At 37.1% G+C, this 15,604-nt stretch overlaps 1 protein-coding gene across 2 annotated transcripts in view; it reads right to left on the reverse strand.

The window, feature by feature from the left end:
- TTC7B (tetratricopeptide repeat domain 7B) overlaps positions 1–15,604 on the reverse strand; it is a 124,380-nt gene that overhangs the window by 68,772 nt on the left and 40,004 nt on the right. For both annotated transcript variants that reach the window (XM_009319443.1, XM_009319444.1), the window contains exons 8-12: positions 11,941–12,078; positions 6,716–6,799; positions 5,376–5,480; positions 3,922–4,039; positions 3,667–3,724 (exon numbers count right to left, since the gene is read on the reverse strand). In XM_009319443.1, the coding sequence (XP_009317718.1) occupies positions 3,667–3,724; positions 3,922–4,039; positions 5,376–5,480; positions 6,716–6,799; positions 11,941–12,078 (503 nt within the window). The remainder of the gene's footprint in view (positions 1–3,666; positions 3,725–3,921; positions 4,040–5,375; positions 5,481–6,715; positions 6,800–11,940; positions 12,079–15,604) is intronic.

A 15,604-nucleotide genomic window follows, 5' to 3' on the forward strand; every position in this document is an offset into this window, starting at 1 on the left:
TAGATTTATCTCTAAATTGGAGATTGGAGTCAAATATAAAGCCTAACAGGGTCCAGAACCAGTCCTTTTTTAAATTTAAGTTCACAAATTAAGCAAGACTAAGTGAGAGCAAGAGATCTTAACTTAGAGAGTACTTCTTCAGGCACCCAAGCTTCAGTTAGTGGAAGAATAAAGCTGTTACTATCTATCAACCATTTGGTGAATTCTATGAAACTTCAATTCACACCAACCATAGGAAAAGCACTGAAAGTCTTCCAAAATAATAATAATAAAAAAGTTAGTGAAACAAACACCCCCTCAGCACTGTGTGAAGACGGCAACAAGCACCTTCTCAAATGGCCACTATCACAAACTGGTAGCCTTGAAATCTGGCATAGGCAAGGGTCCAAAACATAACTGTATTTCTTCAGGACATCTATTTCTTCAGGAATTGGTCCTCTAGGTAAGTGATTAAAAAACCCACAAAAAAACAAAACAAAAAAACTTGGCAGATCAAACTACTGAGCTCAGTACAGCTGCTTGTTTTATAAACTGTGTAGGAGATGAATGGAGAATTTCAACTTCTGCCTCCCGGAAAACAGTTTTAAGATATGGGAAAAGAAAGTGGGCATGACTGGTATGCTGAGCATAACATACGCTCTGTGGTAACAAATTTTCAGAAACATCCTATCCCTATGTTATCAACACAAGGAACCAGAAACATTATCAATCACATTGAAGTGTATTTCCAGTACAGCTGATCTATCAGGTGTGAGTCTCTCTACGAACACAAGTGGGGAAACGTTAATATGCAGAACAATCACATTTCAAAACATACTTTTTCCCTTCTCTTAGAAGGTAGCTATGGGCTATTTGATATGCAGAAACTCTGTTCTTTTCGTGGGCCAAATCATTCTATTCAAGATTCTGTGTGGAGTCTGAGCTACTCATATCAGCAATATCACTAACAGCAACATTAGCAATTCACTAGAGTTTTCAAAACATATACCCTGCACATTATTAAAACCTCTGAAAGAGACTTTAATTAAAAGCCTATGCACAAGTTCATTCTGAGGAAGGCCAGCAGAAAGGATGAACATATAACTTAACATCAATACCCTGGAACATGCACTCAAAAATACAAAATATTGTTTCTAGGAGGTTGTATCAACTGGAAAAAGAAAAGAACAAAGAAAACCCCAAGGCATCAGAAAGATGCATAGAAATCATGTGCAATTAATCCTTATGTTCCCAAGACTTTCTGTGTATAAATTTATATTCTGCTAGTTAGCACAAATATTTCAAAGCTCCATATCACTACAAAACTGAAGTTCCACTCAACCTATATAGCTCAAGGACATCTGTAATGGTTCACTGAAGAGATGCGAGATATGTTTTCAGATTTCAGCTGCCACTATTTGCTGCTAGGAAGTCTTTGAAACGGAACAGTTAAGAAGGTATCAAGAGGCTTATTGTTCAGCTGTAGAGAACAAAACAGAAAAGTTCCTGGGTGAAAGATGACATAACACAACCAAGCAACAATATTTGAATAGAGAGCGTGAAAGAGTAATTTCACAGTGATAAGAAGCTGAATATCGTTTGAAAAACAGTTCTCCTAACCTACTGTGTATTGCTTACTCTCTTTTAACTCAAACCACTTATTCTTTTTCTAGAGCAACCTAAAATATTACCACAATAAGCAATATGCTACCTATAAAAGCATCCTCATATTTACGGGTGGTCAAAACGCTGCACAACCTCAAACCTCAGAAAATGGACATTTTCCAGACAGATTGATAGCAGAGAACAACTCTCCGAATTTTGGGAATCGCTATACTGAACCGGAGGGTAGAGTCAGCAAGCACTGAACTGGAATGGACTAGCTTCAGGCTATGGTTCATTTCATCCCTTGCTGTTTCAAAGAAGCAGCAGAAGAAAGCAAATCACTATTAGAACCTCAGAAGTAGTGAATGGGTAGAAATGGTAAGAAATGGTTAGCACAGTATTTTTGAAACAGTGATGCTTAAGTCAGTGGTAAGAGGGATGGGTGAGGAACTAAGGTGTAAACCAGGAGGTAGAAAGTTCAGTTTCAACATGGAGAAAGAATGCTGAAGTAATAAAAAGTATTAAAACCATTAAGGAACAGGAAGAGCAAAGATATGTTAAAACATATTTACATACAGAGGAATAGTTAAGACAGAAAAAAGAAGGACCAATACATACCAGCCTCACTCTAAAGATACCTGCAAAACACTTTTTCAACCCTATCCCCTCAGATGCAAAATCACCAAGAAAAATCCCAGACTTTGCATTCACATTAATGCACAAATCAGTTTCCCTAAAGCATTTAGGCCTATCTCACTGTCCTGGTTTCGGCAGGGACAGAGTTAATTTCCTTCCTAGTAGCTGGTACAGTGCTGTGTTTTGGATTTAGCATGGGAACAAAATTGATAAGGCACCGATGTTTTAGTTGTTGCTGGGTAGCGCTTACACTAGTCAAGCTCTACCGACTGAGAAGGCTGGAGGTGCACAAGAAGCTGGGAGGGGGCACGGCCAGGACAGCGGACCCAAACTGGCCCAAGGGACATTCCACACCACGTGACGTCATGCTCAGTACATAAACGGGGAAAGCTGGCCGGGGGGCCGCTGCTCGGGGACTGGCTGGGCATCGGTCGGTGGGTGGTGAGCAATTGCACTGTGCATCACTTGCTTTGTGTGTTGTTATTATTATTGTTGTTGTTATTGTTATTGTTGTTATTATTTTATTTCAATTATTGTTTTTATCTCAACCCACGAGTTCTTTTCACTTCTACTCTTCCAATTCTCTCCCCCATCCCACCGGGGGAGGGGGGGGAGGAGTGAGCGAGCGGCTGTGTGCTACTCAGTTGCCGACTGAGGGTAAGCCACAACACTCACCAAAGTAGGGTTTTCAAAGGTATATAAATGTAAAAAGAGACATCTTTAGGTGTTGCAGCACTTCTGCCAGCTTTGCCATCAAGATTTGTTTCTTCTATTATTAGGGTAGAAATATTCTCATTCACCTGTTTATTGTCATTTCGTTTGCAGAGTCAAACCCTTGAGAATGAACTACTGTCATCCCCAACAGCGCTACTTCGTGTAAGGCACTTGGAAGACGGTGCATTTGCATTGTCACTGCCCACACTGTTAAATCTCCAGATGGAATTTTTTCTTCCCCCCCCTAGCTTACTACCTTACTACCTGCATTTCACCACTCATCCACAGCAGCAGGGCCTCAATTATCGCTCTGCCTCTACAGAGATAATTGCAAAAGCCTGCTATATAATCTGATCAGCGACCAGCTCTTCTTGAAACACTATCACATTGAACCATGACTTGAAACCTTGCATCACACCATTTTCCCTTCTAGATCAGGACAGAATACTCCTTTGAGCAAATATTTTATACTAGAGAGTCACACAAATGTCTTTAAAATGAAATAAAAGGAAATCCTTATAAATCAATTTAGATATTTCTGACAGAAAATGAAAGTAAATGCTAAAGTAAAATGAAGTAAGTGCTAAAGAAATACATTCTGTACTCATGAAGGGAGACTCCCAGAGGTGAAATCCTCATTACACAATCTTTTACAAGTCCCTCTTTTTAACACATAATAAAGCTTTTCACTATATACAGCAGAATGAAATGAAAAGATTAACACCCACTCACCTCTGAAATGCAAGAAGAGCCTTTCTCTGCAGGACCTCTTGCATCCCTCGCAAAGATGCTGAAAAGGATATATTTAATCAGTGATACGCAAGATCAAGAGATTTCATTCCACATGCTCATTGAAGAAGTTTTAATACATTGACTGAAAAAAATAGTTGCACACAGAAGCTTTCATTTTAAGTCTAGCGTTCTGCTAGGTATCCTTTTTTAGGCAACATGGGAATTTCCAAATGTGAATGTTTATTCTTATCTTACCGTCAGTAGCCTGCAGACTGTAAGTCAATCCCAGTGCCAAGTAGCCTTTTGCTTTGAACTCTGATGTTTTGTCCCCAAGATCAACAACTGTTTTGGCAAATCTTTCAGCTTCTTCCAACTGAAAATATTATAAAACATCCATGTAAGTCTAAAACTAGCTAAAGCTTACATTATGATGAGAAGAACGCACAGCATGTGTATTATGCACACTGAGTCTGTTGAAATCTCAGCCATGATTGCCTTTATGGACTATTTCGTTTTTCATTAGACTTAGTTTTCCTGCTAAATACTGAGTAAAGAACACAGATTTAAGCTGAAGCACCCATTCCTATGGTTGAGAGAAACTCTGGCACATAACACACAGATCATTCTAAACTTACTGTGTTTTTGCCATTTTTCTTTCTTTTTTTTTTTTTTTAATAAAAAAGGCATTTCTGGTCTACATATGCCATCTACCATTTTTGCATTTCATAAATAGAGTTCTTGCCCCATGAACCATTTTATTAGGAAAATCAATTACAAGAACTACGGCTCCAACCCTGCAAAAATAGCATAGCCATGCAGAACTCTGCATCATATACAGTATTACTGAATGTATGTGAACTGATAAATAAACACGTTTAACTGCACACCCACGCTAGCACACTATTTAACAATCTAGAAAGAAAAAAATAACATTTGAATCCATTCCAGTAAATGTAAATGCTAAGTACAGTAAGCTACTCCATATGGAGTCAATCCATGGGGAACAATTTACAGAACTAGGATCTACGTTAATTATTAAGACTGTATTTTTGTCAGACTCAGCAAGTCATGTTTCTGCTACTGCATTATTTTCTCAACTTCTGATTGTGACCTTTCCCTCCTCTTTTCCTCCTTTTTTAAATACACTCATTCTTCTAAAAATTACACGTGTATCTTGAAAACCACACAATGTTCTTTGATCACCTTAATGTTTTTTGTACAGATACACCAATTTCAAGGTTATCTAAAATACATCTCCAGTAACATTTTTTAAAAAGACACTGTCTTTACTAGGAATTCATAAACTCCAGCTGTCTGCAAACATGGTATCACCAGAAGAGTCTCTTGAATATGAGAGATTTGTCTCATTATCTTCCAAAAAAAGTTATTTTCCTCTTGCACAGAGGAAACAGAAGTCTAAGTTGCATTTTTCATCTCTGTATGCCAACGTTTCGATTTCTAATACATTTTTAGCTGTCTTACATCAGTATCAAGTATGCTACCTTGATAAACATAACCATTGCTGTCAAATATTTTAAATTAGCCATGCAAACAGGGATGCACATGTGCATATATGTATCTGTGCTGTATTTTCAGAGATGACCAAGTGCATGTAGTCACTGTGCAGAAGTATTTGCTCCATCCCTAAACCAAGATTTTGTTGCATTTTAGCACAGCTCTTGCTGAAATGACAGAGTGGCAAAGCTTACCCAGTGAAGAGATCCCATACAGAGCTTTGCAGCAAGGAGTGGAATAGTTGCATCATCTGGTTTCAAACGTATACATTCCTTCAAGACTTTTACAGCTCGAGCAGACTGTTAAAAACATTTTCCATTGAAATTACTAAAAGCATAAATATGTTTCACAGATAGAAGATTATTTCCATCATTTACTTTATTTTTCCAATGTGAAGGAAACATTACTAAACATTTTGTTGACAATTTGTCACAACTCCTCATGCAAGTGAAACACAAGGCTTTAGGCACTGCTATCGTTATTTAACCTCTATGAACTATCATTAAGTGTCCCCAGTGGAACATTTGCCCAGAATGTAATTCCAATGGTACATGATTCAGAAACGGGTTTGAGATGCATTTAAAACTTTGCTAGGCCTGTAAGCTCACATTTGAGCCAGGCAAATGAAAGAGCAGGAACAGGACAGAGTCTTCAGAACAAGCAGTGTTTTAATGCTCTTTGCGAGTTACAACAGCACTTAGGAAGAGCTCTGATATAAGATTGTGTAACAGTGGCACTGCTCCTCCTTTTTTAATTCATTTGCCTCCATCCAATCTCAGTTTAGAAGATAATTGTAAGTAAACAGAGAATGGGAAGAAGAATCAAGCCCCTTCAGAACCAATGTGCTTCTAAAAATATTTTCTAAAGAAAATACAAATCATTCCTTTCCCCCATACTAAGATAAGCGAATTACCCCCATTGAGAATGATCTTTTAGAAAATTAGTATTATTTACATTACATAATGAATGTGATTTATTTTCCCTAACATGACAGGGAAAAGCAAAAAAAGAACTGAAAATAGAAGATTGCATCTGATAAGGTAAGTTCCTAGATTATACAAAATAAAAAAAAAAATCCAACTCACTTTAATTGCACAGAATACACAGTCTCAAAGACAGCAATATTAAAAAAGACACAATCAGAAATTCCCAAAGAAAAAAAAGCAAGAGCATCACGAATCAGCATTAATTTGTACCTAAGCATAAAATTCGTTCATCAAACCAGCACTTAAAAAAGACTGTTACTGGATAATATGATCTGGTATAATTAACTACTTATACTCAATTAGCTTAGCTTAAGCTTGTTGGCAAGATAGTTCTTATCATCACCTTTCAGTCTTCCTAAGTTAGAAACTATTGAAAATAATAACATTCTTTGTACAGCACTAGGCATAAAATCAGGAGTATGGTGTACTTAGCTGATTTAAGGATTAGAATTATTTTCAAAAACACTACAGATTAAAATTATGGAAGTGCCAAAAGTTGTTATCAAAAGCCATCAACACAAGAAAAACATCCAAAAATTGAGACTTACTTTTCCTGCTGCCATCAAGGACAATGCAAATTGATACCAGAGATGGAACTCTTCAAACGCAAACTTCATGGCTCTTTCTAAACACTAATTTTTTGGGGAAAATTGTTATTTAAGGGCACATTCTTGAATTATTAAGAAGATATACTAGTATAAAAATTTTCTTATAGACTCATACCTAAAATACATGTAGTTAAAAATTTAAATCATTCAAATAAGTTGAAAACAGCTGCCAGATTCTATATGGAGAAAAAGAATTTAACAGAAAATTGATTTCCCATTTATTCTGTTTGTTTAAATACTCCTGCTGGTACTGTCCTATTTAGTCTGAAAGAAGGCATGATAAATATCAGTTTACGGAAGTTATCAGCTGCAAAAGGCAGGAGATAAGTCTTACGTGAAAAGGAAAATTGTACACACACTCTTCCTAAATTGTGAACACTTAACAAGCAATGGCACCACAAGTACTAATCAGTACCACTTAAAAGGGGGGGAAAGGTTCAACTGACAATATTATTTCTATTTTTAAGAATTTTAACTTCACAGTCAATATTCTGCTGAGATTTTCAACTTAATAACTGAATGCCAAAAGGAAATTCATTATTTACTATACTGAGATTAAATATATTAAATTAGCATTATATGCTAATTTTGTAGGTTTCATATCTGCTGTTGTCAGTAAGAATTATTTCATTTTGCTATGCTCATTTTTACTAATCAGGCCAGCTCCAGAGAGTCGAAAGGTGTAATACTTTCCTGGATTAAACTGATGTAGCAATTAACTTTCTAGTCTGCAGAGTCCAATTACATGAAGCAGCTTTTCTGCTCTGAGAGCTATAATGTATATGCTAAACTGTAATACCATGAATTATTTTTCACATTCAAACTCAGCCTTAACATTACAGAAAGCACAGCCAGGTGTGTAGCATGTTCCCACACTTTAACAGAACCGGAAGCAAAGAACAGCACTGAGGATAAAAGAAAACAAATCCAAGAAATACATTATTTACTACATATAAGTAATGTATGCTAGAATTTTTCCTACTACACAATGTCCAGTATCAAGACTATTACTAAACAGAATTTTTATTCAATGATATAGAGGAATGAAGTTTTTAAAACCAAATTCTTTCCAATACTGTTGTTAAAAGTTCATCATCAAATTGTATGTGTAGTAAGTTAATTAAACATCTATCAAGAAAACCAACTCAGGATTTATTTTCCCATTGGACTTTCTTTCCACCAGTGGAACCAAAAACATCACAGCAAGAAACAAGTAAGTTATGTGTGATTATCTTCTATTACTTTGGATACTTCGCAGAGACGCCTAGGTGAGGCACACTCCGCCACCTCCCTCCATGAACTCGGCAGAAATCAAAAGTTGCTAAATTCCCCTCTCTCTCTCTTCACCGATTAGTACAACTATGGTGCTAACCTGAGTGCCTCTAAATGAAGGAGAATTAATTCAGGCATATCTTTTCAAATACACTTTCAAATACAACTCACTACCTGTTTTGATACCAGTGTTTTACATATGATTTAAGTAATTTCAGCACTTCTTCCAGAACTCTGACCTACAGCAGCCATATAATCCCAGAGATTCACACAAACAACTGGTGCAGGGAAACTTAATACTTAAAGTCAAAATATGTTTATAACTTTTTAGGCTGCCTAATCATACTTTCTTCTCCCATTTTTACATATTCATATATGTATGCAATTATATAGAGGTACTCATTCACAATTAGAAAAATAAAAATCTTATTTTCTAGGCCTTGCTTAATTAAAAATTAACTGCCAATTCTAACTGGCAGAAAATAAAGAAGTGGGAGAAGTTGATACTTCAGGCTTTTATAATTTTGTAATTATAGGGACACAGGACACAATTGTAGATTATTCTAAAAGGCTTAAGTTTCAACGTACTCATGATCTATTTACTGTTCTTTTCCATTGACTTCAAGTTCTAGTCATTCAGTATGAAATGTGACAAATTACATGACTTTTTTTCCTTGTAAGATCACAAAATTGGTGGTTAGCATGTGCGGGGGTAAGGGGTATATGTGCACATACGTGTATGTGACCTACACAACAACATGAACACCTCATAAACTGGGTTTTCCTGAACCAAGTAACAACAAGTAATTTCAAAGAGCAGCAGGCTCCATCAAGAAATCAATGAGAAATACATAACAAGCAATGGTACCCTGGAAAACTGCAAGTTAAGATAATGTTCAGCATAATGGCAACTGACAACTAATTGAAAACACTTTCAGCACAATCACTCTCCTGAAAGGCAGAAATGCAACTGTTGACATTGCCTTGTAAATAATCACAAATCACTATACGGACAGGCAATGTTGAACGCATTACTGAATTTTGTTGCTTAGCACTACGGTCTCCTCCTGAAAAGAATATGCTTGAAGTTAGAGAGTTGAAAGATGAGTATCTAGGAAAATTTCTGGTCTGGAAAACATCTCTCCTAGTAGGACATTGATAAGCTCAATATGTCATATCCTATGAAGCTTAAAAATCAACTTGACGACAGTCAGAGTACTTTTGTGTAGGAGAGAATTATGACAGTAGAAAGTTCTTTGGTTTAGTTGAAAAAGCCATAAGAAATTGAAAGCCCATGGTATACAAACTCCATAAAGAAATGAGACCTTTTCAGTTAAGAACATGACTCAGCATTAGACTAGTTGAACAAGGATGAGACAGATTTTTGGTCATTTTATGTTCTTATATCACAGCTAACTACTTCTGTATATATATATAATATATATCTAAGTATACTAAGTTATAAAAGTTTCAGACTACGGGCCACAGGATTTGAGGGCAGATATCCTCTAACCACTCACTAAACTGTAAGAGCTTCTTAAAGTCTACATTTTCCGCTGTGCTTTGGATGACAAGAACTGGAACAAATGAGACGTTCTAACCATTTCCTGATAAGCTCCTGCTGCAGCTGTATATCTAGAGTATCTGTACACTAAAATAAGTATTGTCTATTACATCAGGTCTTCATAAGATCTTTTTTTTCATGTTCAGAATAGTTAGTTCGAGGACATATAATAAATACATTTTAATTATTCTGTATTGAAAAATATTTTTCAAACGTAAGAATTATTTCTATTTTTCAAAGAGAACAATTCAAAAGAATATACATATAATTTTGATGGAATATAACTACAAAGATGCTAGACCCAGATTAAAAAAGAACAAGAAAAGACCTTAAAACAAGCCTTAGGTAGACTTCAGGTGTCAAAGCCCAACGCAGTGGCTAAAAACCCTCAACTAAGAAGCTGGTCAAACATGGAGGTTCTTTAGCTTTCCAGATACTCATGGTTCTGCTTTTGTCTGTAACCAAGATCATCACCAGCACAAGCAACTTCTAAAAGGCACTGAAATCCAAGATCTAAGTCAAGTTAAAACATCTTCCATTAGTTAGAACATTCAACTGTGCTCAAAACACAGCAGGAAAAGGAACAGGCAGTGGTACTCGTCTGTCAGCTACATGGGCTACACCAATCACACAAGCAGTGAGGGAAGCAAGCTCTATGCTCTTCTCCATGTGAGGGGACTGTAAGACTTTTCTGGTACCCCTCAGGGTAATGTCCTAGACTTCAGGATACGTGCCTAAGAACACAGATACATCTAGCTTTCTTGGTGAAGCCAAAAAACTATTAAGAAAGGCAAGAAGAATTGCAAACAAGAAGCTGTGTCTATTGTGACATAAATACTACCCAAAGTCTCCCAAAGGAGACAGTGGAGGAATCCCAGGAACCTGTGATGTTCCCATTAATAGAATGGTTGTTTAACATTTAAAAAAAGACAAAAACCTCCCACCACAACACCACAGACAAAATAAAAGAATCGGAATTGGAAACCACGGTTACACTACCCCTGGCTAGTTGCTAGGCTGGTATATGAAAAGGAAAGGTTGCCAGCTGCTTAAAGAAAAAAGAAATCAGAGTTACCTTTTCAAGGGGGTTTTTTTTTGGTTTTTTTTTTTGTTTTTTTTTTTTTTTACAATACTTGTCGATGTCTATCCTTTAAAAGTTATAGACTAAAATATATGGAGACTCATCTCTTGCAGCTTTGATGCAATCGCCTAAAACTCCATGAAGGTGATAGTGTCTGTAGTGGCAAGTAAATGGAAATATTACTGATTAGATTATGTTGTAGGGTGACAGTCCCGTATGAGCTTTCATAATCCTTTATTTTATGAAAGACTTTTTATTGTACTCATTAAAACTGACTTTGTATGCCCAACTTGCAGCTATGAAGTACTTTCAAGAAGAAGAATACCCCAATTCAGAGCTTAACATCGCAGGAGATGCAGATTAAAGGATGACTATCAACATATACCAGAGAAGAACTGGGGTGGTTTTTTCATTTTTATCTTAATAAAAGTCCTCTGTTATGGTAGAGAGAAACCATTCCTCAGCAAATTAATCCCTGGATATGCCTTCCTACCACACATGCTAAAGTGTTCCTTCTGGATACCAATAATTAATCATGGTCAGCAACAGTATCTTGCTGCTGGGTGAGCTCTGTTTTGAGCAGCAGGAAGATCTGCTCTGCCCAGTGAGCTGTAGTTGTTTCTCAGGTATAAAACTGTTAACGATACTTGAAAATTTCCTGAAGAAGTCGCCACAATCTAACAAAACACATGCAAGTTGCATAATCAAACACAAGACATTTGAGACAGAGAACGCACTTTCCTACAGACCTGCAAAAGTAATACATTTCCATTTTATTAACTTCAAAGCCATTTTATAAACTACAAGGACTTTGGAGCACTCCAAATATTATGAGGTGTAAAAGAAAGTTTTCTTTTAAAATAAAACATCACAAATCCTTTCTCTAGGTATTTATATCTATCACTTATATCCACAACAGCTTTTATCTTTTGCTGTTCCTTCCTGCTGTCTCCATTTAATGTGTATCCTTTTAAGCAGATCCATGCCTCCCCACCTAAAAACCACGTGAATTGCTGTGCCACTCAACATCTATCACACCTTTCACACAATTTCTGTGCTTGACCACCTCAAGTCACTTGTATAAACTTTGACAGTAAACTTTGAGGTGGAAACTACCTACTGTATTTATACAGTAGTCAGAATGACAGTGTCCTATATTTGTTTAGCCCTTAAGTACTACCACAATTAACATGATTAACAGAAATAAGCAACGAAGACACAGTTGAATGTTCACTATTATTAACAAACCTCTGAGAGCATTTCATATTGGCCTCTTCTTCCCAAGGCTATAGTAAGTAAATCGTAGACTACAGATGCACTTTGCAAACTGATGATACGATCATTTTTGTGTTCTGGTATTCTGCTCAGTACAGCATCACGGTTAGCCTGAAACGTACCACGAAAAAAGAAACAAAAAGTCATCCATTGTGATCCAGCCTATATTTTTGCTCAAGTAACTACTGTTCTGTTCAGACTGACAGCCAGCAGTTGATATAGGTGATACAGAGAGATAGTATCTGCTACTGATTTATAGATAGCAAGAATCACCAATTTTATACATTAGTGGAAAGATTTATATGTAGAATATATATATATAGTGGAAAGTTTCTATATATAGAATATTCTATATTCTATTTTTAATTACTTGATTTTAATAACATAAATTAGGTAATGTATTTAAAATTATTGAAGAGTTCTCAGAAACCAAATAAGGTGGTTTTCTAAATATAATGCATATTAATCTTTTAAAATTTATTTTAAAGTAACATATGAAGAAGGATCTTCAAATCTTCTATTCCATCTTTTGTAAAATAAGGCAATCAATTTATTTTCTCTTCATAACATTATGACACTATCCTCTCACTTGTGAGTGGTAACCTGCCCAGGATAACCACACAATCACCTTCACGAGTTACTAGTGAGAAGCAAAAACTGTCCCTGGTTATGAGCAAAGGTTTGGAATCAGGCCATGTTCACTGTAAGGCTTTGTACTTTCAATCCTATTTTGTGAAAGGCACATTGCAAGCGTAATTAATTAAACTTTAACCTTAATTAAACTTTTCCTTTCGAGAAGGAAGAAAGCTGAGCTAGAACTGGATTAAATGAATTGACCATGTTCACAGAGAAATCCTGTTAAAGAGCAAAGGATAAAATTCAGGTCTCCCAGTAGCTAAGACTACTTATATTCAACTACCCAGTACTTCTCCCACTATATCATCAAGCCTCTGAAAATACCTTATCTTGATATCTTATCTATTTCTAGACTTCTTGATGTTTAATATTCCCATTGGTACAAATGCTAGTATATCTGCTAGTTTGAAGTCAGAAGTTAAAGATCCTTCTTGCTCTTCCTCCCCCCCTTTTCTTTTTTTTTTTAATTACACAGGGCATGGCCCCCTTAATACATTTACTTAAATACACTAGATTTTAATGGGAAGCTTATTTCCCCCTTTTTCAGAGGGGAGGAATGACACAAATTAAAAGCTAATAGATTGTTTCTCTGTTTTAACAGGATAACATTTTAAGCTCTGAACATACTCAATACATCTTTAAAATCAGAATAATTAAATACTGAAAGAAATTTTCAGAGAGATACATGGAGCATAAAATGCACAGACATTTCAGGATTTATCAACTGAATAATCCACAGCTTGGTTTGAAAACACACACCCCCGCACACGCACCCCAAAACAGACATTTTGCTTTCTTTTGATCAAGAAGTCTTTGGCTTTTCCTTTCCATACTGCATAAATATTTAGTCAGCTTCAAGAACTTCTTTTTAACTCCACATCTAATCATTGTTTGACTCAATTCCTTGCAAGTACAGAACAAGCTATGAACTAGCACTTCTTGTGAAAAAACAGCTGACAACGCCAAAGCAGTATTATAGGAGAGGATGCCTTGTAAGTATTAAAGATATCTTATATATTTGAACAATCATTTTCTGCATAATTATAAAACAGAATGTATGCACAAACTTAAGTGCTCAGTGTTTCAGAACTGCCATGGTCTTAGACACAATTGACAATTAGTTAAGCTGCAATGTGTCAACTGGCCACACCCTATACACACTTTAAGCCTGAGGCAAATGCGAGCAGTATAACTTAGTTCATCCACAGTGGAAGAAAGGATATGCTCAGACATTTTACCATCAGCTAAGAATAACACATAAGGCTGAGCCCAGGAGGCGGTGATCAGTGGAACGAAGTCTAGTTGGAGGCCAGTAACTAGCAGTGTACCCCAGAGATTGATACTGGGCCTGATCCTGTTCAAAATCTTCATTAATGATCTGGATGGTGGGGCAGAGCGTACCCTCAGCAAGTTTGCTGATGATACAGAACTAGGAGGAGGAACTGATATGCCAAAGGGCTGGGCTGCTGTCCGGAAGGACCTCAACAGGCTAGAGGAATGAGCTGACAGGAACCTCATCAAAGGCTTCCACAAAGACTTGGAAGTGCAAAGTCCTGCACCTGGGAAGAAACAACCCCAGGCACCAGTCAGTACATGCTGGGGGTCAGCCAGCTGGAAAGCAGCTTGGCAGAAAAGGACCTGGGGGTCCTGGTAGACAACAAGTTGAACAGGAGCCAGCAATGTGCCCTTGCTGCAAAGATGACTAGTGGTATCCCGGGCTGCATGAGTAGGAGTGTTGCCAGCAGGTCAAGGGAGACAATCATTCCCCTCTATTCAGCACTGGTGAGGCCATACCTGGAGTACTGGGTCCAGTTCTGAGCTCCCCAGTACAAGAGAGACATGGAGCTACTGGAGACAGTCCAACAAACGACCACTAGTATGAATAAGGGACTGGAGTAACTCTTCTATGAGGAAAGGCTGAGAGAGCTGGGACTCTTCAGCCTGGAGAAGAGCATGCTCAGGGGGGAGCCTTATCAATGTGTACAAATACCTGAAGGGAGAGTACAAAGAAGAGGGAGCCAGCCTCTTTTCAGTGGTGCCCAGTGACAGGATCAGAGGTAATGGGCACAAACTGAAACACAGGAGGTTCCCTCTGAACATCAAGAAACAATTTTTTGCTGTGAGGGTGACCGAGCACTGGCACAGGTTGCCCAGGGACATTGTGGAGTCTCCCTCCTTGGAGATATTCAAAAAGTGTCTGGACACAGATGCAGCCTGCTCCAGGTGGCCCTGCTTGAGCAGGGAGGTTTGACAAAATGACCTCCAGAGGTTCCTTCCAACCTCAATCATTCTGTGATTCTGTTACCACAGCTCAGCTGACGTGCAGCAACATGTACACGCACTGTAACGTGAAGATGTCAGTCCTTCAGCTCCTACCTTTCTACTCATTCCTGTGTAGATAAGGAAAGGCTGGTCTATCCTTCGCAAGTGTAACAGCTAAACTACAAGGACATCTTACAGTAAGAGTGATGGCAGAGTTGCAGCTGACTTTCCTCATTATGCATGACAATACACTGTAGCAGCAGTCATGTGGCTAAAAGAGACATTTTGTACTCTGAAATGTACCTATAAGAAAATTAGAACACTTGAAAAGCACAGAACTATCTTTCCCAGAGCATTTATTTCATAAATATTACAATTTAAATCTTACTCAAAGCATCCTTTCTGAATTCAGAAATTAAGGGAACTCAAGGTGACACAAATGTAGCATTTGTAATCCACTAGCAAGATTCTATTTTCTGGATATATGTTGCACTAGATCTAATCCAAATAAGAAGTTATGATGTTAGAGTGCACTACTTCCCTGAAACTAGCAGTATGATTTAGGGCTTATATAGACTATAATCACACAGTGATTTAATTACTTTTACTTACACAAAATGCTACTTATATGTCAGATCCTCATTTTGTTTGCAAATATTTACTTGAATAAATTCTTGAAGGACAGGTCTTGACACCTTATCTGTGTTTTTATTAATTCAGAGGCAATGCAAGGAAGGGA

This window comes from Pygoscelis adeliae, unplaced genomic scaffold (genome assembly GCF_000699105.1).
Source record: "Pygoscelis adeliae isolate BGI_AS28 unplaced genomic scaffold, ASM69910v1 Scaffold71, whole genome shotgun sequence".
Classification (NCBI taxonomy): domain Eukaryota; kingdom Metazoa; phylum Chordata; class Aves; order Sphenisciformes; family Spheniscidae; genus Pygoscelis; species Pygoscelis adeliae.